Below are 23,847 nucleotides of genomic sequence, written 5' to 3'. Positions count from 1 at the left end.
AAGTGAACCCTGCGGAAAGCAATTAAGTTGGCTGTCTCTTAAGTTGCGATTGTTTAATTCTAATGGCATCCTAGTATCTGACTTGGTCCTTGAAACAGAAGTTGCTCTGTTTCCAACTTGGGTGTGTGGGGTTGAGGGGGTGTGTGCACGCATGAAATGAAGCTTCTAGCACCTCTGGCTGTGAAAATACTTCACTATGAAAGTCACTGCATTTTCAGGGATTAGTAGTATAATTTTTATTACACACCCACACCCCCACCCTAGAGCTGGTAGGGACCTTGGGAGGTCATCTAGTTCAGTCCCCTGCCCTCTTTGCAGGACTAAGCACCATCCCTGACATCTATGTGCCCCCATCCCTAAGTGGCTTCCTCAAGGATTGAACTCTCAACCCTGGGTTTAGCAGGCCAATGCTCAAAGCACTGAGCCTACCCCCCAGCCCCCAAATATTTGAAGCTGTGGTGAGTATTATGTTTGCTGCTTGTTTCAGGCACAGAAAACTTGCACCTGGTATTCCTCTATTCTACCTGGGTGCTCAGAGACTTTCCTGAGGATGGATTGAAGGTAAGAGTTGCTACACTAGGTGGCTGTTACATCTGAGTATTGATGCAGTTAGTGTAGTGATAGTTGCTTGTCCTTGTCCTCAGAAGCCTGGGTAGAGATTGGCGTCCATGATTACTATTGGACTTCAGGCCAATGACTAGTTTTTCCACATACGTTCAATGCAGAAATGACAGAATTTTATCTATCTGGTAATGGAGGGGGAGGAAGAGCATGCCTGTGTTTCCTTATGTAGCCTTCTATTTGAAATGAACATGTGGGAATAATTTCACTACAGCTAACACATCTCATGTATGCAGGTCCCTCTGCACAGAGAGCTTTTGCTGTAAACAGCAATAAGGGCCCAACGTAATGTTACTGTTAACTGTATTTTGTAGCTGCACACAATTTCCTAGGGTACATTTAAATACCAAATATAACTTACTGTCCTACATTTCATTTCTTTGCCAGTACAGCTTTGGTGGTAGAACGCATGTTTACACTTTCTAGTAGGCAGGGTAGATGTTACATGAGGTGGCAATACAAAATGTGTCACTTTTCATTCCACATATGAGACAGCTTCAAACAGGTGTATCTACTGCTTTTATTCTTCTGAGAGCTCCCACACTTGATTTGAGGGCTTGTGTGTTGCAATACCTTTGACTCAGAAACCCAAAATTACACTGAATAAATGTTTTTTGTTTGGCAGATATTTACAGAAGACCTTCCAGAAGTAGAATCCTTGCCTCGAGACAAAGTACTCAACTTCTTGATAGAAAATTTTAAAAGTCTAGCTATACCTTATCTGGTAAGATCTTTAATTAGCAATACTATTTTCATTATAACACTTGTATTTATCAAGCCACCGCTCTCAGGGGTGTTAGAATCTGAAATTTTTATAATGAATACTAACTTCAGCATGAGGTGAAATAAACACAGTGTACAGCTGTTAGAAGGTGGATGTGAGTGGGATTCAGGAACTATTTTTGTCTGATGGCCAGCAGAGGAAATTGTGGAGCTGTTGATAGACTACTCTGTAGGCAGTGGAAGCATCTTTTGGTGAACTCTTGAATTGTGTATTTATGTTCACAGGAACACATCATCCATGTGTGGGAGGAGACTGTCTCAGAATTCCATAATCGTCTTATCCAGCTGTACTGTGAGAAGGTGCAGGCATTAATGAAGGAATATCTCAGTTCCTTCCCTGCAGGTACTTTAACCATGTCTGGCAACAGGCATAATGCAGAAAGGAGAGATTGCAGAGTACACACTCATGACATTGTTTTAGAAGTCTCTTTGAAATGCAGGGATGAGATGGATGTTTAGTCCAACATCTGTGCTGAGGCTGGATCCACTGTGCCTCAGCCATGTCTGGCAGGTGTTCTTAAAAACCTCCCAAAGACAGGGAATCCCAAGTGTCTTTTTCTGGGACCCTGTTTTGGTGCTTAACTAGTCAGACAGCTAAAAGATTTTTCCTAATGTCTAATCTAAATCTCCCTTGCCACAGATTAAACCCATTACTTCTTGTCCTTCCTTTAGTGGATATAGAGAACAATTACTGTTATCTATCTTATTATAGACCTTAACATACTTAACCTTCAGTCTCTCAATCAGATGTCTTTTCTCAAGACTATACATGCCCATTTGTTTAACCTTTCCTCCTAAGTTAGGTCTTCTAACCATTAGATCATTTCTGTTGTTCTTCTCTGAACTCTCCCCACTTATCCATATCATTTGTAGTGTGGGGGGCTGATTCTACAATTTATCCAGGTTCTTTTAAACTCTACTTCTATCCTCCACAATGCTTGCAAACCCTTCCATCTTGGGGTCATCCACAGATTTTATAAGCATCCTGGCCATTCCAGTATCCATGTCATTAATGATTTAAATCACATTTATACGTTCTCTTTGCTGTGTACATCATAGGCAAAAGAGCACAGCATGATTTGGTGTGGAATGAAGGGAATAAAATAGTGGTGAAATTACATGGAGCTTATAGTTTCACATGTTTAGAGGAAATTCTAGGATGGGGCAACAAACTTTTATTTCCATGGTTATGTGGCGTTTACTATCCTTTCCTGAATTTTGGGGCTTGGGAGACGTTTTTGCTCTCATTATTCATCTGCTATGCTTCATTATCAAGTTCTCCAGAAAAGGAGACAAGTCTTCCAACTCCCTATTGGTTATTCATGCAAACATGGACCCCAGTGCATGATACATTGTAAATGGCATTTGGCTTCTTGCCAAACCATGCGCTGAAAATGATCTGTCTTCCTGTTCCCTTAGGTTACTGTGGGAGGACCCATATGCTACTAATGGAGAGTTTTCTCTTTCTTTCCACCACAGATAAAATTCCAGTGCCTGCTGGAGAGGAGGCGGGGGAGCTGGGAGAGTATCGGGGAAAGCTGCTCTGTTTTCTTGAGATTTCTAGCTGCTATGAACCTAGTCAGCTCATCAGCGATTTCCCTTTTGATGGTGAGTGCTAGTCATGGCCAGCTTCCTTCAGCTTGAAGCCTGTTTAGTTTCATGCTGCACAGTCTGTGCTGCTCCTTCCTTTTTATAAAATGGTTGCAGCTAGAAATGTAAAAACTATTAGGTCTGTAGTTGCCAACCATGGTTGCATGCACCAGTATTTGGACTTTGTGGTCATGTGGTTGATTAAGATGAGCCGCTGCCTGACTTCTCCTTTAAATTTACACTGTAACATGTAGATGAGCTTGGATTGCTCCAGACGAGCATTGATGCTTGACTCCTTCTGCACTCATTGCTAAGTATCCCCGGGATGTTCAATAAAGGTGGTGGCAGGACACTAGCAGAAATACTTCAGAAGCCAGTAAAGTGGTATTGTTTGACATGGCAAGATACCACTGATAACTCATCTAGTTTTTAGTCTCTGACCTGTCCATTCCCCAATTTAATATTTTTTTTTCCTGCTTTCACTCCTGTATCATCTTTTAGTTCCTTGGCCTGTTGTGGAGCTTGAAAATTCCTGTTACAGTGGCAGGCACTGACTGTTCCTCTGATATTCCCCTCTAGGCCTTCTAGAAGAACGTGCCCTGCTTTTGGGTCGTATGGGAAAGCACGAACAAGCCCTCATTATTTATGTCCACATTCTGAAGGATACCAAAATGGCTGAAATGTAAGCCTCTCCCGTAGCATCCATTTTTACAAGGTGTTTTTTTAAAAGAAGTAGCTTCTCTTCATTACTTATTCATGTCCCTGTGGGTGAAGCAGAGTTGTTAAATGTTTGTGTGCATCTAGAACATATAAAGTAATGTAACCTTTTTTGATCTCTCATATCTGGTACACTGGTTGGTTAGGATTCTCTTTGTGTGGCTTCTGATCACCTCTAACATTCCCACACTACTTGGTTTGACTTTCCCACGCTGTTCCATTTATCAGTGCCTCAAGCCTGGTTTCTGTTTCTTTACTTAAACAGTAAAGCAGGCTCTTTTTTTGCTTTCACTCTGTCACATAAGCCCATCCTATTGTTAGTGTCTTAACTTGTGCCCTGTTGTTACATGTTACTTTCTTTATCCATAAACACACCTCATTGGGGCAGGAGAAGGTTAATATGTCTACGCAATATCCTTCCTCAATTAGATGGAACTATTTTAGCAAGGAGATTCTTTTCTATTAGTGGGTGTTCGTAGTGAAAACCGCACATTTGTTATGATGGTGCCAAGAACCACTTGAGAATGAGGCCTTGTCGTAGTCCTTCACAGACATGAACTGTCCCTGCTCTGAAGAGTTTACCTCCTAAATAAATGAGACGGGCAGAGGCGGGGAAAAGGGGATGATGTAAGCAGATGGAGCAGTGTCACTGTATTTCCATGTTTTTGGGTGGCAGGCAGAAAGGTGGTTAGTTCAGAGCAGCAGATAAGCTGCATAGAAGCCAAAAGGGAAGGTGTAGGGTGCAGGCACTGTTGTTGTGTTGGAGTACAGTCTAACACAGCTACCTCTCTGTTACTATTCAAAAGGGAAGGTAGTGAGGGGGACATGGTAGGTATGGAGTGAAACTGAGGTTGAGACGAGGAGTGGGAGGGCTGTAGCAAGCAGCACAGGGCAGAGAAATCTGTCAGTTGTAGAAGATCTCTGAATGACTGAAGGGCCCAGGTGTGACGACTTTTGCAGCTGCTCCTATGGGTTGGAGATCCTTATTTGTTCGTCTGCAGTTTTTTGCTGGAGTCCCTGGTAAGGGGAGGTCCCCATTTGAGGCCAGGTGGTGCTATGAAAGGGATGCCCCAGCTGAGGACAGGTTTTACCTTCTTCCACATCCCCTTCAGGTAGTCTCTGCTTTGGCTGCTTCTGCAGCTGTCTCAACTAGATGGAGTCTATGGCTGGTTCCTCTGTATTTTTGAAAAAAAGGTAGCTTTTGGGTGAAAATACAACTAATCAGCATCTAGCTGTTGCCAGGCATGCTCCAAAGGGTTTGTGTTACTACACGAGTGCTCTTAATCCTAAATTTTTGCATACCCAGGAGTGACATGGGGAGTGGTATAAGGGGCATGAGCACCCCTAATGCCATGAGTGGGAGCAGCAAGTGTCCAGCTGGTGGAGGGACTGGCTGGAGGAGCGGGGGAGTCCCAGCCTTTGCCTGGGCTGGGGAAGAGAAGTCGTCACATGGCCAGTGGCTCCCCCATGCTTTTCTCACCTCTTGCCTCTGTGCATACCTCTTCAGATAACCTCAGCTGGGAGGCATTCACCCTGCTGTGCGCTGATCAGCTACCTCTTTCTTGAATTTTAAATGACCATTCACTGGCTTGTTACCCCAGGGTCTATCCACTTATTTCTTTGGCTGCATCGATGGTCAGACTAAGACATGTTTCCCCAGTGTGTTTTAACACCCAGGACTCAGTTCACTGCTGTCTCTTTCAAATTTAAATGTCTTGGACTGAGACAACTAATTTTAAGAAGTTTAAAATCTCCATTTTCAACAGCATCGCACAGTTGAGAGTGAAAAGTGCCCTTTGTAAGCTCTGCTTTAACGTTAGAGCTGCAGTGGCATGTTCTGCGTTACTGAGGCTGTTGAGACTGTTAATAGTAAACCTCTCTGGATTTACATGTTTCGTTTCACTTCTGTTTTAGGTACTGCCATAAACACTATGACAGAACCAAAGATGGCAACAAAGATGTGAGTAGCTTTATGCCCATCTTGTTCCTGTTGGGGGGTGGATGGGGGTGTGTGTGTGAGAGATACGGGCATTATAACTGTTGTCTTCCCATTTGCCAAGTTTCAAGTACAGTAGAACCCTGGGATACTCACATTCCAGTTATGCGAATCTTGAGTTAATGTGACTCTGAGTGGCAGGGAGCTGGCGCCTGGCTCTGGGCTGCCCGCCACTTAGGGGAGCTGGGACACTGACCAGTGCAGCGGTGCTGGTCAGTTTCCCCGCTCCTGTAGGGGGCGGGTAGCTGGAGCCTGGCTTCCAGCTCTGCATCACTCACAGGAGACAGGAAACTGTCGAGTGCTGGTTAGTTTACTGGCTCCCCCAAATAACGCAAACTTTGACTTATGCGGGGTTGTGCAGGAATGCAACTTCTACATAAGTTGGGGGTCTACTGTAGACTTACTTTGTGCAAATTTGCTTACAGTTGCCTTAGGGGGCTGGGTCCTCTGTACCATCATCTACTGCTGAGGCACTTCTAGTAGTTTTTTGTCACATCTCTCCTGTTCAGAATGTTCTGGAGTTGCTGGAAATGACTAAACCTTTTTAATTGTCTGAAAGTTCTTTTCTTTCAAGTAACAGTAGAGTCCAGCTCTGTTCCTCTGGTCTGTGGTGATTCTGCTACCAGGAAGAAAAAGTATTAAAGCTTTCTACTGATTAAAGTTAGCACCTGAGTCTGCATCAATAAAGCAGAGCTGGAGAGAAAGGAGATGTAAATTTTAATATCTGTTCCTAAACCTTGTTTCATGCTGAAGGTTTGGAAATTAATCACACTTATTGAGGAGCTAATCTGCTTAAGGCTAATAGATTTTTAAGTCCTTCTCAAAATCCCTACTTGCCAATGCCAAGGTGTCTTGCATGGCTAGTCCAGTAGTAGTTGGAGTTCAATCATGTTTGTTTGATATGCTTCATTCTTCATTGTGTTTGTGTGAAACAGGTGTATCTGTCCCTGCTCCGGATGTATCTATCCCCACCTAGTTTTCATTGCCTTGGGCCAATCAAGATGGAACTGTTGGAGCCTCAAGCCAATCTCCAGGCTGCTCTGCAGGTTTTAGAATTGCACCACAGCAAATTAGATACTACCAAGGTAAGGATTCCTTCTTTTGTAGGCCATGGTATGGATCGTTGCTGTGTTTCAAATGACAGTGAAACACCCAGGAATTGACGGTGGGTCCTGGAAGCTGATCCTAAAAAATCTGGATAAAAATGAACGTCTCAATCCCATTTCTTTTTGTTTTTCAGCCATACCCATTTGTCTTATTCTTGTCCCTTCTAGGCTATAAACCTGCTCCCAGCAAATACTCAAATTAGTGAGATTCGAATCTTCTTGGAAAAAGTCCTTGAAGAAAATGCCCAGAAGAAGCGATTCAACCAAGTACTCAAGAATCTCCTCCATGCAGAATTCTTAAGGGTATGTGGCATACTTGATCCTCATTTGTCAGGGTGGATTTTGTGAAGGTTCTGTTGAATAGAAAAGCTATAAAAAAAAAAATTGAGCTCTTCACCCCCAGTGCAGGAAACTTGTCCTCTAGATGGTGTCCTCCTGTAGTTAAGATGATTAAATGCGTGCTAATCAGTCATTCACTGCTCTTGCATTTCTAGAGATAGTGAGAAACTGAAGGTAGTTGAAATAGGCTGTCCTGCTGTCTATTCAGACCAGAAAGGTGGCTGAGGTGTAGCACTGAAGTGCTCGCCATATGATGCAGACTCCATGGGTGCTCCAGAGCACCCATGCGGGGGGTGGGAAATGGCAGGTGCTCAGCACCCACTGGCAGTGAAGTTCCCTTTTTTCCATGCTATCCATCAACACCTCTCACCTGTTGGTGATCCTGTGACCAACTCCTCCCCTCCCTCTCAGTTCCTCCTCCCTGCTGCAAACAGGTGTTTCATGGTATGCAGGTTGGCTCTGGCCTGGAGAGGGAGGTAGCGGAGGGCTGAGGTGGAGATTGAGCACCCCACCAACTAGATGAGAAGCTGGTACCTTTGCTGTTTATCATGTTTCATGTTCACCCATAGGTTCAGGAGGAGAGAATTTTGCATCAGCAGGTGAAGTGTATCATCACAGAGGAAAAAGTGTGCACTGTGTGTAAAAAGAAGATAGGAAACAGGTGAGTAATGTGGAACCTTCCTAGTAGAGAAGCCACCTGTTCGGGTCTCTTCTTGCAGAGATTTCAGGATGTGTAAAATCAGGAGCAAACAAATGAGGAAAAAGGTTCAGAAATATACAATGAATTGGGAACTGTAACTTTAGCAGAGGGGCTGGAAAAAATGCCTCTCCTCTCGATGGCTATGACAGATGAACTGCAAAAATAACTCCTCTTGGATTTGCCTGCCTCCAGTGCAGACGCAATTAAAGCAGTATGAAACTTTGAGACTTTTCTTCCAAGTGTGATGGAGCAAGTAGTTGTTGTGCTGACATCACCTGAAGCTGCAGAGATCAGACCTCTGTGCAGAGTGGACGGTAACTGCTATTTTGAAATGAAAAGCTGTTTTCCATCTTGGAATCTGAAAGCTCTTTGTGAACATGGTACATTTGGGTCCATGTGCAGTGGTCCTCACTGGGGTTGCACATGGCTCTGTTATACAATTTATAGGTGGTTCCTCAGCTTTGAAAATTTGTGCAGCTTTGTAAATCTGAAACCTTCAGTATGGTGATGGCTGCTCCTTGCTTCCAAAATCAACCTGCACATAACATGCCAATGACATTAATACAGCTGAGCAGCAGCAATGGTTTTACTGCATACAAAACTTGCAGTAATCTTTCATCTGCTATCGTTTCCATCCTTGGAGTTTTCAGGAACAAATCCTAGTCTGATGTGGAGCAGAGGCTGACATTTCCTTCCCTTACCATATTCAGTACTTCAGTTTCAAACTAAATCTTAAATCACCTAACCACGGTTAGCTGCTGTTACTGGTGGTAGGACTAAATCCCTCTCAGATGTGACAGCTATTTGAATCTGTTGGGGAAATGTATGCTCTTTGTCTGCTTGTTGCTCTAACAAGCACAATTAGCTCTCTCAGAGCACTGAATTGTTGATATGCACTGGTTGAGTTTTTCCTGTTAAGTATGATCTTGAAGTACAAGCTCAAGGTAGGGATAATCTGCACTTTGTTTCATTTTGGTTAAATTGCATCATACCAGACTTCAAAAAAAAAAAAACAAAAAAAAAACATGTTAAAATGGCTTTTTTGGCTCCATGTTAGTATAGCAGTTCCTTCCAAATCAAACTTACTCTGCTCAACAGATTTTTTTTCTGAGTTATGCTGCTGCAGAATTCAGCTGAGTTCTTAGCCTGGGACATCTGATGCTATAAATAAAATGTAGGAATTTTTTAAGAAAGTTAGCTGTCTTATGTATTCACTTTTCTGACTATAAGAAAAATAAAGATTGTGTAGTGAACAGGGGAGACTACATACTGATTATACTGACATATAACCCTATATGCCATTCTGTTTCTTCACAGTGCCTTTGCCCGGTACCCCAATGCAGTAGTTGTGCACTATTTCTGCTCCAAAGAAGTCAGTACGGTAGACACCTGAAATGTGACTAGTGAAGCCCATCTAACGTATGGTCACACAACACGCATGAATTTCAGAAGTGAAGACTTGTTTACGAAAATTTGGTGCTTTGGAGTTTTGAGGCACATTGCTGGGAACATATTACAAATAGTTTGTACCAGCACATCTCTGGACTGACTCTTAGTACAACCTGGCACTACTGACTTATTAGAAAATGGACATTTTTAACTGTTAAATTGCTAAACTCTTAATGTGCCAAGAGGAGGAAGAATGGACCCCGTCTGGCAGTAAGCTTGTATTCTGCTCCAAACCTTGCCAGGCGAGTTTTCAAATACTTATCTGACGTTTACCAATGAGGGCATGTTTTAAAGTAAAATATTAAGGTATAAACACTTCTTGACCTGACCTTGTTTGTGGTACACTCTAATGTGCCTCAAAAGAGAGAATCCTTGAATGTCACTGGAGCTGTATTAACATTGTATTGAAATCTACTTTAATCCATCAATTTGTGGTGGTGGTGGGAGGGAACAAGAGGAGGAGAGGGTCTTGTGCTTGATACGTGAACAGCTGTATCAGACTTCACCTTTTTCTTGGTATTGCGTATTACTGGAAGTTGAACAAAGGAATTTTTATCTTTGAGGCCTAGAGTGCTCATGGACTCAACTTCTGATGGACAGGAGTTCCGCGGGGACGAGTTACACACGATAGGCTTCACTGGTAATCATTAATTTTTTCTTTTTGACTTTAGTTTGTTGTAGGAGGTATGTAAATATGAATTAGCTCACATGCAGTTTGCACTGTGTACAGTCACTCCCAGAATGAGTGGAAGTTTTTAAGTAGCAATGACGTTCTGAAGACAGGAAGCTCTTACTGGCACTGGCACCAAAAAAGAGCACTCCCTAAAAGTAACCCTTTTGATGGGGACTGAAGTCTCTCTTGCTTGAGCTTCTAAAGCACATATGAGAGCCCTAGGTATGTAAGTACCTCTTCAGTCTCTAGTTCAGCCTCCAGCATCAAAGTGAAATACCGACTGCGTTTTACTGTCTCTGAGGGCTTTAAAACAATTCCCTTCTGCCCTGGCTGGCATCGGGTTTTTTTTAATGTTTTGCTTTGTCCTGAGGATTCTAAATACACAACTGGGTACGCAGTATATTTCTTTAGTCTGATATTTTCTTATTTTTCCATGAACTTTAATCTGAAGCAAAGTTGATAAGAGTATTTGCATGTTCACTTACTACACAAAGAATCTGAGCAGCAGTAGCACATGGTTCAGTGTAATTGAATGTTGGTAGTAATATCCCAGTCTAGCCATAGTTTTGTTGTTAAACATTAATGACATGGACTATGGCACCCAATTATCATACAGTTTCCCTTTAAAATCTGTCATACTCCCCAGACAAGGAGCTGAGAGAAGAAATTTCAAAACCAAAAACCACTCTGCCCACAATGTAATTGAATTCTTCTGACTTTACGTATTTGTCTTTTATTCGAGTGTGTTATGCGACATCTTGTCTGTAGGCTATAAGTGATTCATCTCACTTTCATTACCTGTGTCAAAATCTATACCCATGGTTATATAAACTACTTTTCTTCCATTTGTGTTTTGGCTCAAAGTCATAGCTACGACTAGCCTTAGATTTCTTGGGTAATACTACTGGTGGTGCCTTGTTGTTGAGGTAAGAGGACTTCCTGCACGAAGATGGAGATAGTTTTTAATCTTCTCTTTAAACAAGAGAATCTAAAACATGCTTGTATCATTTTGCACATCTTCCGTATAGTGTTGATATACTAGTTCAGCTACAAGAGGAAGAGATTTTGGGAGGTGTGTTTACAGATCATTGACAGTGAAAGAAAGGTATCTACAGTTTATGCATGCAGAAGTCAGGATCTTTCTGATACTGGTAAGGAGGCAAGGTAATTCAGACTACCTGCTGCCAGTAAATCTGCATGCTGTGTCAGATGAGGTCTGTAGTGTACTCTTCTTTCACAGTGATGCTAATGTGCCTCTGTTTAGCTTTTGTTGCATACCTTTGCAGAGATGTGGTTTCTGCTGTCTCTCTCACACCATGGTTTGAATTTACCAACTATATGGGATTTTGTTTAAAGCAATATGTTGTAATAAATACTATGAACCACTCTGTTTTTCATTTGTCTGAATTATACTAAGTAATTTGGTGGTTCTCTTGTTTTACTGATGATTTTTTCCTTGTCTCCTATATGTCAGTGACACACTGCTGCAGTATTACACCTATTTACCTGCTATCCCTCTTCAAAAGTCCTTTCGTGTTACAGAAAATAATGCAGATGGAATGATTTTGATTTTAAAAACCTGTGCCAAGCCCCCTCTTGCTTGAACTTGAGCATCATTTTAGGTACAGGGCTCTACTACACACCTGAAAGTTTTTAATGCTCATACTTTATATCCTGTTTTTTTAAGGATGCTTTGAAAGTTACTTGGGGACTTCAAGAGACATTTACTAATGTCAGACATTTAGAACTTAATTACTGGAGAGATTTTTATCTGAGCAAGTCTTTTTTTTTATTGTTGGCTTTTGCTGAGTTCTGTAAAACAATTTTTGAATAGAAGTTTTTAAACTGACTTCCCGAGGTTCAACAAGAAGTCTGTGGTGGAGCCAGAAATAGCTAGAATCCAAGTCTTCTGACTTGTTCAATCCAGTGACTTAGACCCAAGACCATTCTTCTCTTCTCTGCCTTACCATTGGTTCATGTAAAAACCAAGCATCCATAGAAACAGACAGTATTTCTGTTGTATAACGTTTTTACAAGTGAATATATGTCAAGCCATGGGGTAAGAAAAATGTATCTGAACTCTGTCAGCAAATGTGAAAGAAATGTGCTTTGAGAGACTGTCTCCGTGTTTTGTATAGAGGCTAGTACATTGGTGCTGAAAGTTGACATTGTCCCTTGTAATCTTACTACTTCACACGACTGCCTTCACAGATTCCACTCCTAGTGTGCATGTCCCCCAGGCACATGAGAGAGGATTCCTTAGGCCAGCAGTGTCTGTTGTAACCACACCAGCACCCTAAATGCTCTTGTGCACCATCACCCAATGGACGAATAGGACCAAATGCGTCTCATTTCCCTCTTACTGCTTCTGGTACTACCATGAAACCTATAAAATGTCAGCTTTCCATGCTGTCAATTTAGTCCTGATATGATGATGTAGTTAGCAACATTCTAATGAAGATAATTTTTTAGACTTGGCCAACTTGATATATTTCATATATTGTACACAACTAAAAAAGTATCTAACTCTGACCCCTCTTAAGGCATTCTAGAATCATGGCAGAAACTAAGTTGCTAGGAATTAAGACCAATTCCTTTTATATCCTTTGCCCATTAACAATGGACATTCCACAAGCTTCCTTGATCTTGAAGCATGTCCTGGAGATATGTTCTGCCTGTTGTGTGTTCTCCAGGCATACCACAGAGCAAGGAAGCTGAGGCTGAAACTTACTTTTTTCTTCCTAGATATGTAAACCACAGACTTTGAGAGCTGATTGCATTTCTCCTCTGTCAAGTCCATCTATCTTGTCAGTGAGCTGCGATTCCACACCAAGCTCCCAGTCTGTGTACTCTGAGCCCCTGTTTATACTCCATTCCACTGGTTTCTGTCTGACAGGCTGAAATGACCACCAAGCCAAAGATGAGCCCAGATGCAAGCAAGAGACAGATGGGATTGTCTCTTGCGTAACTCATCTCAGGTTCATACATCTAAGGGCTGTAATGCTGAGAAATTCCCAAACTGCTTCTGGTAACCTGTAAATTAGCTGATCTCCTTGCTCTCGGTACTGATTTCTCTGCGCTGTATGTATTATAATCCTAGTACTCTGTGCTGCTACTGACTGCTCTGTGGTACCTTCTGCCTTCATATAATCTTGACACTGAAACCTTATCCGGGGTGAAGGATGTATTAACGGGCCTGATATTAGTCACCTCTAAGTGTACAGCAAGAGCTGATTTCCAAACCATCAGCATTGTAGTCACTATTATGCCAGGCAAGAGGAGTATCTCCGTACCAATTGCCACAGTACATAAACAGTGTGTAGTTGAGACAGGGCTGTCCTTAAGAGAGCTATCTTGTCGTCCTCTTCTGCGGAACAGAGCTGAGAATCTTCCCCTTGTGTATTACCCCTTCCTGGGAATCGGAGTGTTTCTAAGAGAGCCCATGTGGCGTAGTAGAGGCTTGGATTTCATAGGAACCATGGTTTTCTTGTACCACCACCGTGACTGCTGAGCTATGTACAGTCCATGGGCAGTAAGCTAGGCACCCCTACACTACCACTGGTAATTTTTTTCCCCCTGCTGCTTTTGGCACAAAAACCAAAACTATACATCTTTACAAAGCCCCATTGCAACTATTGCCTGTAATTGGGGATGCATCCCATAGGGTTGCAATGGCCATTATACCACTTCTTAAGACATCAAAAAAGGGGGAAAATAGATATTGGCCATAGTTAACTTGCTACCAGATATTTAGAGGCTTTAGTCAATATGCAGGCAGAAACAGTGGCAACTGTTCCTTTCCCTATTCAGTACTAGTAGTAGGATGAGATGTATAAAAGAATTATCAGATTGTGGTCAGATTTAATGTCCCATGTACACACTCAGTTGTGGAAAAGGTGTGGGATAAATATGTCTAGGAACAAGTGAAACCCACTGAGTCCATTCTAATGTATATCTATACAGGTAGGCAAGGGGCTGAGATCTGCTGCTGCTTTACCTGTTGTTTGCTTAGGGTACTTTTAGGTAGAAGGAAGTTGAGAAACCCTCTGGATATGGCCAGAGATTCCTGGGAAGGTAATAGTGACCCAAACAGGGATTAGTGACTGTGTTTATTTGTATCCCAAATTCAGGGTGGAGCCGTGGAAAGCATAACCTTGAAGAATGCCATGATGTATTAAAAGCATACAGAAAGAGTCTTTCATCTAGGCAATGGGCTTCTGCTATGAATGACCTGTTTAAAACAAACAACCCTTCCTCCCCGCCCATAAAATGTAGAATTCATGGAAGTCTCTCTTCGGAGGTAATAGAGTAAATGGAGTCGCTTACGAAGTGCAGACACCCTGTGGTTGAGACTTACCCCGAATAGTACACATAAGAGACTGAAAGCTTACAATAGGGCTGTAATAAACATGATATGCTGTGGAGGGGAGGACCACAAGGTGTCTCCTTTCCTAGACTTGTTAGCTGAGAATAAGGGGACACCCTTTTAGAGAGCATTAATTTAAATGAAGAGCTAACCCCACTGGAAAGACATGGCTGTGTTTATAAAGCTATTTTCTGCTATATGTAGTCAAACAGACTCCTGAGAGAACATCGCATTGATACCATGAAGGTACACCTAGTAATCAACAACCATTTCAGAACAGGGATAATGAGAGAATGGATGAGGAAAGACAGCACATGGGTTTCCCCGGTAGCCATAGTCTTATGGTAGTTTGTTTGTTTGTTTGTTTTTTTTTGTGGATTATAGAAAAGGTAATGCTGTTACAGATCCAATGGCGATGCCTATACTATGCCTTGTTTTTATGGTATGTTAAATATTTAGCTCTAAGCATTTCTAACCACTGTGAATTTAACCATGGGATACTAGCATCTTCCTTTGGACACCGAGTCACAAAAGCAGTCTGCATTCATTAGCAGTTTTAGGCTTTTTATGATGCTTAAGGTACTTGTGGTGCTTTGGGTTTCAACCCAGAGCAGTAAGAGGTTCTCACCAGCTGCCTCTGTGGATGGTGTAAATGCTATGCCACTGCCTTACTCCATGGACACCAACAGCCAGCCTCAGGGGCAAAGTGGAGGAGTAGGCAGCACAAAGGATTGTGTGCCCCCACAAATACCTGGGGGAAGGACAAGGGGCCAACAGCTGCTGACAGTTCAGGACAGCTACCCTGGGTCCCATGCTTTGGGGGCCTTGCAGGCACAGGGTGGCTCAGGGGACCTGATGCCTGCAGCAGAGGTAAGAAGTGGAGCCTGGGTGGATGGGGGGGGATTGTCCTGGGCCCCACACCCTCTTAGGGACAGCTTGCCCTCAGGTTAGGTGTGGTACAGGGAGGAGTCACATGGCTGGTGTCCCCAGTGTGTCCCTCCACAGCAGTCTGTAGTGTTCAGCCTTGTCCTGGAGCACTCCCAGAAGTTGTTTCTGCTTTTAAAGAATCATTAGACTGCAACTCATTAATTTAACTAGTGTTTGACGCTCTTGTTTTCATCACATCATCAAATTGTTCTGCAGTAAAAGTGAAATGAGTTGATTAAACAAGAAGCTACCATTTGAAGTGGTACTGATAACAAAGAAAGATACAAACTTCAACGACTAAAACTTAACTTGAGCAAAGTACAGCAGGTTCCTTACCTAACCTTGTTCGCAGAAGCTTCTGTCCCCTTCATTGAAAGACCACATGTTCTGTGATTTCAGGAGCCCTGATCCCATGAACCCCTTAAATGATAGACAGTTCATATTGTTTTGCTAACCTTATATCACCCCAATGTTCATCTCTTTTAAAAGCTAGGAAAGCTGTTCTTTCCTTCCTGTAGACTTTCCTTCCCCTACAGATTCATATGTCAGTAGGGCTTTCTTGGTTTGATTCCATGCTGCTCAGTCTACATCAGAGATGGAGAGCAAGCAAAGTTCATGCCTCTCCTGGAAGAGACCCTGTTTCTCTTTACATTGAACACAGGTTTTAAAGCACATCATCAGTGATTATCCATAATTCCTCACATCGTGCTAAGACCTGTGTTTCACAACTATGTTAATTACTGGTGTGTCGTAGGCTTTCAGAAGATCTTATGCAACACACATGTATAATACAGTAATACTATATACAATTAGTTGATTCATTTGCTTATTTTAAGTTCAGACCCACTCTCTTTAGACCAGGAATTTGTTGAAACATATTCCCAGATGGTTCCTTTTCTCCTGCTGGGAAGGGATGCCATGCAGTCTGGTGAACACTTTATGCTGGAGCTTCTCCTTGTTAGCATGCTGTATGGTTACCTCTTATGTAAATGCATTTCCAAGGTCTGACTTACATTCAAGCAGGGGTAACCACATTCTTTTGCCTGTCATAGGGTGTCCTATGTCCTGCCTTCCCCACATTTTAAGCACATACTTTCAGTATGTTTGTAATTTTGCAAATGTTACCTGGACATACACCATGCAATAATGTTAATGATCAAGGAGTTGTTAGTTTTCCAATGATCACCTGTTGAGAATATGCACTGCAACTAACAATGTGTTGTCATATGTCCAGGCCTGACGAGCTGTTGTCATCAGGTAATGATCCACCAATGAGCCTCTGCGTCACAATGTTGTTCTTTGGATTGATTAATACAGGGGCTACGTTCCAGAGGTTAGTTAATCAGATATAAGATGGGTGCTCTCGGCTACAAAGGTGTTTCTGTATTTAGTAACACATGAGAAGAATGCACAGCATCTGTGATGAAGGTTTTGTGAACTCTCAGGGAGGCAGCCTTGAGGCATACAACCACACTGCAAGCAACAAAGGCCCTGGTGTCACAGAGGCCAGGTCAATTAACTCCAGAGTATACCTACACTTAAGGGAAGATTGATGTGCTGATGGTTGATCTTCTGGCATTCAATTTGGTGCACCTTGTGGGCCTGTGCTAAATTTTAACTAGCATAGTGCTGCCACTGACTGATTTGAGCTTGATAAGTTTATGGCGTAGATGGTATGATGGCATAGCATAGTGCTGCCACTGACCCCGGTGCTTCTGGCGGTCACAAGGAGTAAGGGAGATTGACAGGAGACTCTTCCATTGACGTCCTGCTCTGGAGATGTTGGCAAAAATCGGTTTTCAGGTAAGTTGACTCCAGCTATGCAATTCTTGCAATTGGTTCGGCATATCCTATGATCAATTTTCTACTTCCTAGTGTAGACCTGACCTCCACCTCTCAGAGCTCATGCAACAGGACTCAGACTAGCAGTTTAGGTATTGCCACTTGGGCTGGAGACCAGGCTTGGAGACCAACACTTCTCATGAAGTGTTGGAGCCTAAGCTCCAGCCTAAGCAAGGATGTCTCTATTGCTATTTTTAGTCCTCAAGTGCCCTGAGACTGACTGCGGTGTTTTCTGTTTGCACTGAAGCACAGTCAATGTGTCAGTGTAGTGTGGGGGGCCTTACCTGGGCAGCCAAATCCCCCCAGACGCCTTGAAAGCAGATCTGTTACGCATTAACCTATTCATACAACTAAAAAACTCAGTCTTTTTAGGTCTCGCCATTAAAATTTTTGTGGGGGGTTTCAGTAACATTATTGCTATCCCACATTTGTGCCAGAAAACTAAATCGGAACAAGTGCTTTGGTCTGGTGCCTGGCTAAAGGGGTTTTGGTACAATTAAACACATCTTACCAAAGAAACCCATTTCAGCCAGTTCAGAATTTGAGAAAAAGTTGGATTGCTGAGCCAGTGCCGCCAACGCCAGTCTCAGCTTCACTGATGCAAACAGAGCCGGATAACAGGAAATAGTCGTTTGGGTTTCTTCTGTTGAGACTGTCTCTCACTGAAGAGGATTATCATCCCAGAAAAAGTGTGTTATGCTATTGAGTAGGCTGTAAAAGGACTTCGCTGCTCCCTATTGAATAGCTAGTTCAGGGCGTTGACAGGTCATTTGCCATCCATATGGCTCCATTGACCAAAAGGAACCAACTCCAATTTGCTGTGCTGAAGCATAGCTTAACAGGAGTAGGATATCGTGGTTAAACACATTGAGCACTGAGAGAACGCAGTGTCCAGTATCCTAGCCGAAAAGGAGGGGCCAGAGTTGACGTTTATATTTTATGGCCAAGAGTCAAAATTCAAGCACCAAATTTACAAGGGGGATACGATAGTCCCAAACTAAACACCCAATGGGAAGAGAAGAAAGTTTAATCCCCGCAAATGAGCAGTTAACCCAGCTGATTGCCTCTGGTGGTATTTTATTGCAAAAGGCCTCTTATGAAACTTTGTAACATGTTCAGCTTTATGGTCTGGCATCCAAAGGGAACAGTGAGTGCAAAAACCCTAGCTTGTTTCAAGATTTGAGCTTGATAAGTTTATGGCATAGATGGTATGATGGCATATTGACTATCTGCAACTGCTACAGGTTGAACCTCCTGCAGTCCTGCATGCTCTCATCTGGCAGCTTCCGTGATCTGGCATGATTTTAGTTAGCCAGATGATTTATCATGTGTGGCCAAGTTTTTTTTATGGTCCCATAAAGTTTGTTTACAGCCAGCAGTCCTGGCTGTCAGTGTTCTGTGCCATTTAGTTCTAATTCACCCCTACATGTCTTGTAAGAGTCTAGTATACAGTGAAAGTGTTGGTGATATTGCTAGACAATGCTGACCTCCTGTGGTCTGGCAAAAATCTCTCATTCAGCACCCATCAGGTCTCAAGTGTGCCAGACTAGAGAGGTTCGACCTGCGTTAGCAAATATCTCCAATGACTGGGGATGGGAAGTTAGGTGTGAAGGTCAACATCAGGAGGCTGTTGGTGAACACTGCATCCCTCCTATGGTTAAGGCATTCACTGAGAAATTATTGCAAGGCAGCTCATAAGTGGTATTACAAAAGAGATTGTAAAGCGAAAATGTAACCCTGGAGGTTGGTGTTTTTTTCTATTTCTGTTTGCTTTCTGTTGCGTGGGGCTGCAGCTGTATGTATATTTGTTTTCTGTGTAACTTTTCTATTTGTTTTTCCTGTAATATTTCATCTTTGAGTCTGTGTGTTCTATTAAATACACTTTTATTTTTATACCATGCAAGTCTGATATGCAAACTGTCTGGAGTATGGAGGCCAAAGTAAACTGATAACTGAGGGACTAGTATTGCTCCTTTTGGGTGAGGAACCAGAGGGGGAAATTGACAGTGTCTGATAGTTAAGAATTCAGCAAGGATAAATTTGGGGAGACTTGGGGCGGGAAGAGCTGCTGGTGTTAGCTTTGTGGGGAGGCTTACTGGCATCAGGGCCCTCAGCCACACATGCACAGCACCAAGGTGCTCCAAGGTGATGGGGAGGGGCTGTGACTGCTCTGGGTGTTCCCTAGGTGTCACAGTCCCTCAACGATCCCTCTGAACAAGTTACATTTTCTAGCTCTTGTTGCGATATTTTGGAGTGAAAGGGCCTACGGAAATGTAAGAGCGCTTAAATTTATGGAGGGGACAGGGTAAAGGGGTCATAAGAGCAGGCATACTGGGTCAAACCAAAGGTCCATCAAGTCCAGCGTCTGGTCATCAGACAGAAGCCAATAGCAGATGCCCCAGAGGGAGTGAACAACAGGTAATCACCAAAGCAATCCCTCTCCTGTCATCCATTTCCAACTTCTGACATAAGAGGCTAGGGATGGTGTTCCTACTCATGCTGGGTAATATCCACTGATGGACCTAATATCCATGAGTTTATCTAGTTCTTTTTTGAACCCTGTTGAAGTCTGGGGCTTCACAATCTCCTCTAGCAAGGAGTTCCACAGGTCTACAGTACACTGTGTGAAGGAAAATTTTCCTCTTGTTAGTTTTAAACCTGCTACCCATCACAGAAAGTCACAATGTCAGGGGAAAGCAAACTTGGTTATTTAACAAAAGCAGGGGCCTTCACAACCAAATACCAGTTGTAAGTGGAATTTGTAATTATCAGTTGTGAAAGAGTGCTTCTTCCTTGTCCTTTTGTTGGCTTGGTGCCTGAGAAACTCTCAATTTACCACAAAAACGAGAAGACATCCTGTGGCAACTTATAGACTAACAGATATTTTGGAGCATAAGCTTTCATGGGCAAAGACCCCCTTCGTCAGATGCATGATGCATCAATTTACCACATCAAGCTAATTCAGCTGAAACCTAATTTCAGCTGATTTAGTGTGTGTCTATAGTGGGATGTAATTAGATTGATTTTAGTTTTCTGGTTAGCCAGTATTCTTTTGCTCTCTTTCAGGAGCTGATCTATCATTGAAAGCAGGTATCAGCTATAGGATTATATAGGACGAGGATGGCCTACAGGTGCACCATGGGGCAAATCAGGGCTACCAGATGCTTTTGAATGGACCATGAAATCCTTTTATTAATGTTCTAATTTTTTTTTTTTTTTTTTTTTTTTTTTTTTTTTTTTTTTTGAGTCTGAACCGTCATTGCGCCTTGGTCAAGAAATCCTTGGCAAAAAATGATTCTGTTCCTGCTGCAGGACTTGGTGAGGCATTTCAGTCTTATGACATAAATATTCTTCTGACATTCTAATGTCTTTCTTGTTTATGTATCTGGGTTCGTTATTAGGTCGGATCATGAACAGTCTCTGCAGTGGTTGCGCAGGACTGGACTTTTCATGGGAATCGCCTCTCTCGGACTGGATCTGGCTGTGACATAGTAATATTGGGCAGAGTGAGGTGTGGATTTGCTCCTGTGCAGTGGCATGTGGCTCCCAACATGTGGTGGTGCAGCTGTGCTTAGGCAGGTTGTGTGCAGGCCATGAGCGGTGGCCACACACTGCTCCTGGAAGCACCTTAGGGGTGCACAGAGATGTTCCAGCAGCAGCACAACAAGGTTAAGGCAACTCCCTGCCCACTCTCCTCTCTCCCTCCCCATGCGCAGCGGCCCAATGTGGGGAGGGGATTTCGCTGCGTGTTGCCCTCGCCTTGGGCGCCAATTCAGCAGCTCCCATTGGTAAGAACTACAGCCAATGGGAGCTGTGGAGATGGTGCCTGCAGGCTGCATTGTACAGAAGTACCCGTAGCCATGACCCGCCTAGGAGCTGCTGCCAGGGGTGTGATAGTTCCTTTGGGAGCCACACCACCACACACCCAAGGTAAGTGCCACCCCTGCCCCAGCCCAGAGCCTGCACCCCACACTCAAACTTCTTTCCAGAGTCTGACCCCCACCTTCTCCTGCATCCCACCTCCCCTGCTGCCCCCATCAAGGTACCTCATTCACTTCTATTACTTACAGCAGGAGGATGAAGAAAAAGAATGAATATGGGGCTGGAGGGGCAGGGGTGAGAGAAGATGTTGTTGTTTTTCAGAGCTGGTCCTGTGGTGAGGGAGAAAATGAAGCTGCACACAGGGCCCCACTAACCCTAAATCTGTCACTGGGCAGGGCCCTTAGACATCTATTTTGGGTGTCTGTCTAGCAAAGCATTTTCACACCAGTGTCTCTGTCCCCTCATTCAAGTACATCACCTTAGTCAAATCTCTTACTTGGTCCCACCCACCCAAACCACATTTCAGGCATGCTAATGCTCCTTGAAACACAATCCCTCCAGTTACAATGCTCCTTGTGTGTTACAGCTACTGCAAATCCTTCACGTACTCATTATGTAACTTGATCAAAATAAATTACAATTTGGTTGGATGTATTCCTTTCAGTTGCTCAGGTTTCCATGATCTTTTAAACAGTTTCAGATGTGTGGTGCTCAATTTGTGCTATGAGTTTACACTTAAGTCAAATTCAGGACAAGTAACCCAGTGGCTGGAAGCTTGGCATTACAGTTGTTTTTCTCAGTTGTGTGAGGCTTTCCCAGTTGTGTTCTACCTTTTCAAAATGAATTGCCAGTAGTCCAGCAAATCCATTAACAAGCTCTGGATAAAATCTGAAACTTTTTTAAAAAACTTTTACAGCATTCAATCCAATGCTTATTGACATTAATGGCAATGGATGTTGGACAGCCCTGTGCTGGAAAGAGACCACATTGTGCTCGCCTTGCTCACCAGAGTAATCTGATGATGTCAATGAGTCTTACTCATGTGAGTAATGTCAACAGTATTTGATCAAAGGTCTCAATCCCTAATTGTCCAAACCCTTCTTGCTTTTTATTTGAAATACATTTTATTTCTATATTCCAAACTTCAGGGTCTCAGCAATTAACAATTATTTTTAATCAATAACTTCCTCTGCCGCCTCCCTCATCATTCCTGTAAAATAGACATAAATAGCTTCCTTACACCCTTAATTCTTGCCTTCTTAACTTGGATTGTTACCTTGTCTGTCTTTTTGTTGCCTTCCATCAGAGGATCTCAAAGCACTTTTCAGAAACTAATGAACAGTGACATAGGGATCTGCACACAGCAGGAAAGAGAAGCCCTGAGGAGTTATGACTTGTCCAAAGTCACAGAACAAGTTTGTGGCAGAGTCTGGAAAAAAACTCCTAACTGCAGCTGCTGTGCTCTGAGCCCTAATCACTTCAGCGTGCTTCTTGTCAGACCCCTCTTTCCTCTTGATTTATTTCATTTGCTGGCACTGCCATGGCGTTTTACTTCTAGAGTTTCAAAAACCTGCCCGGGAAGCTGAAAACTTGATGGTTTAGCAACTTTAAGCCACGCCCACCCCCTCCCCCACTGCTCTGAGTATAACTCACTCCAGCTATTGTAGTAACTGTCAGAGGTGTCAGCGGAGGCGGCTGGTCAAATTCCAGTGACTGTTGTTTTTGCTCCTGTTTGTGTACTTCAGGGGTTGGGAAGGTCTCCCATGTTCCGTGCTGTGCTGCTTAGCCGGGTGTCATCCCCAATGCTCCCACTGTTGACTGCTGTGCTCTTCCAGAAGAAGGAGAGAGAGGATACCGGGCTCTATCACCAGCGGGTAATGTAAACCTTGGATCCTCTTCTGGGCTGTCATCATCCACAAGATGACGAAGCAACTAAAAGTTATGACACAGCCTTGGTCATGTCATGTGTGAGAGAACCTGGAGTTTGGATAGCAAAGGTGGTGGTAGGAACTGAACTTAGCTGCTCGTTTCTAGACTCTAGGACACTAGTTTCTTAGGTGGGGTTAGAGGACTGTTCGGTAATGTATGGAAGAATTTGAAAAAATGCCCTGTGTTAACTCTGCTCCCATTGCAGCCACTGGCTGGGAAACTCCCCTTGACTTCAGTGGGAGCAAAGGAAAGGCTCTTGAAAATCTCCCCATAATCCACTTTGTCCGTAAAGACGCAGAAGAATTCCAAGCACTTTCGTTTTCTTTCCTTCCCAGGCTGATGGGAGTGGACAATCTGAATCTGACAAAGATGGGCAAAAATTAGTCCAGACTAACCACCTGTCTACACTGCCAGTACAGCCAGGTCTGGTAACTAAAAGTAGGTAGTTGTTCTTTCCCTTAGTTTCAGGCAGAGTTCCATGTGTAGCACAGAGAGGCTGTTAACCTTATTTTATAGCTACACTGAAGCTTCTGCACTACATATTAGAAACATTCTTGCATGACAGCCAATTTAGGGTATAGCCCAGGTTCTTTCACGTGGTTACAGATGTGATTTAGATGAAGTCTGATGGGGGCAGTAAATAGCAAAGTTCGTAGTGAGAACTCATGAGATTTCCTGTCTGCATGTCAGGGCTGGTTCTGTTTGCTTTATGTAGCAGACGATTTTGTTCACTTAAGCATTTTTTTAATTTATGGTTAACACAGGGTTTGGAAGAGCAAAATCAGGCAAGAGGGCAGATTTGTTGCTGAACATTAGTCCCTTGCAGTCTAACCAGGGATTCATCAGAAGAGTGAAGCTGTCATTTTTGGAGATTTGCTGGCTTGAAGTTTTAGCAAATACCTGCCACATTAACTATTGACAATGAAACGTTGTTGGAAAATTAGAGGCGACTAATTGCTGCCCCCTTTGGCTTGCGCAAATTCAAAC

The 23,847-nt window shown here is 43.1% G+C and overlaps 2 protein-coding genes across 5 annotated transcripts in view; both read left to right on the top strand.

Annotated features, from left to right (window-relative positions):
• The window catches only part of VPS39 (VPS39 subunit of HOPS complex), a 41,432-nt gene extending 30,072 nt beyond the window's left edge, over nt 1–11,360 (top strand). For all 4 annotated transcript variants that reach the window (XM_074997057.1, XM_074997058.1, XM_074997060.1 and 1 more), the window contains 10 exons: nt 488–561; nt 1,247–1,345; nt 1,630–1,747; nt 2,884–3,012; nt 3,574–3,676; nt 5,626–5,671; nt 6,643–6,792; nt 6,982–7,116; nt 7,722–7,813; nt 9,170–11,360. In XM_074997057.1, the coding sequence (XP_074853158.1) occupies nt 488–561; nt 1,247–1,345; nt 1,630–1,747; nt 2,884–3,012; nt 3,574–3,676; nt 5,626–5,671; nt 6,643–6,792; nt 6,982–7,116; nt 7,722–7,813; nt 9,170–9,245 (1,022 nt within the window). In that variant the 3' untranslated portion in view covers nt 9,246–11,360. The remainder of the gene's footprint in view (nt 1–487; nt 562–1,246; nt 1,346–1,629; nt 1,748–2,883; nt 3,013–3,573; nt 3,677–5,625; nt 5,672–6,642; nt 6,793–6,981; nt 7,117–7,721; nt 7,814–9,169) is intronic.
• An 11,297-nt stretch (nt 11,361–22,657) lies between these two features.
• LOC142015384 (cytosolic phospholipase A2 zeta-like) overlaps nt 22,658–23,847 on the top strand; it is a 40,709-nt gene continuing 39,519 nt past the window's right edge. Inside the window, exon 1 of the mRNA XM_074998865.1 lies at nt 22,658–22,805. Coding sequence (XP_074854966.1) covers nt 22,695–22,805 — 111 coding nt within the window. The 5' untranslated portion in view covers nt 22,658–22,694. The remainder of the gene's footprint in view (nt 22,806–23,847) is intronic.

Source organism: Carettochelys insculpta, chromosome 6 (genome assembly GCF_033958435.1).
Source record: "Carettochelys insculpta isolate YL-2023 chromosome 6, ASM3395843v1, whole genome shotgun sequence".
In the NCBI taxonomy this organism is placed as follows: domain Eukaryota; kingdom Metazoa; phylum Chordata; order Testudines; family Carettochelyidae; genus Carettochelys; species Carettochelys insculpta.
Note: the sequence above shows the minus strand (reverse complement) of the source record. Positions and strands in the feature narration are given on the sequence as shown.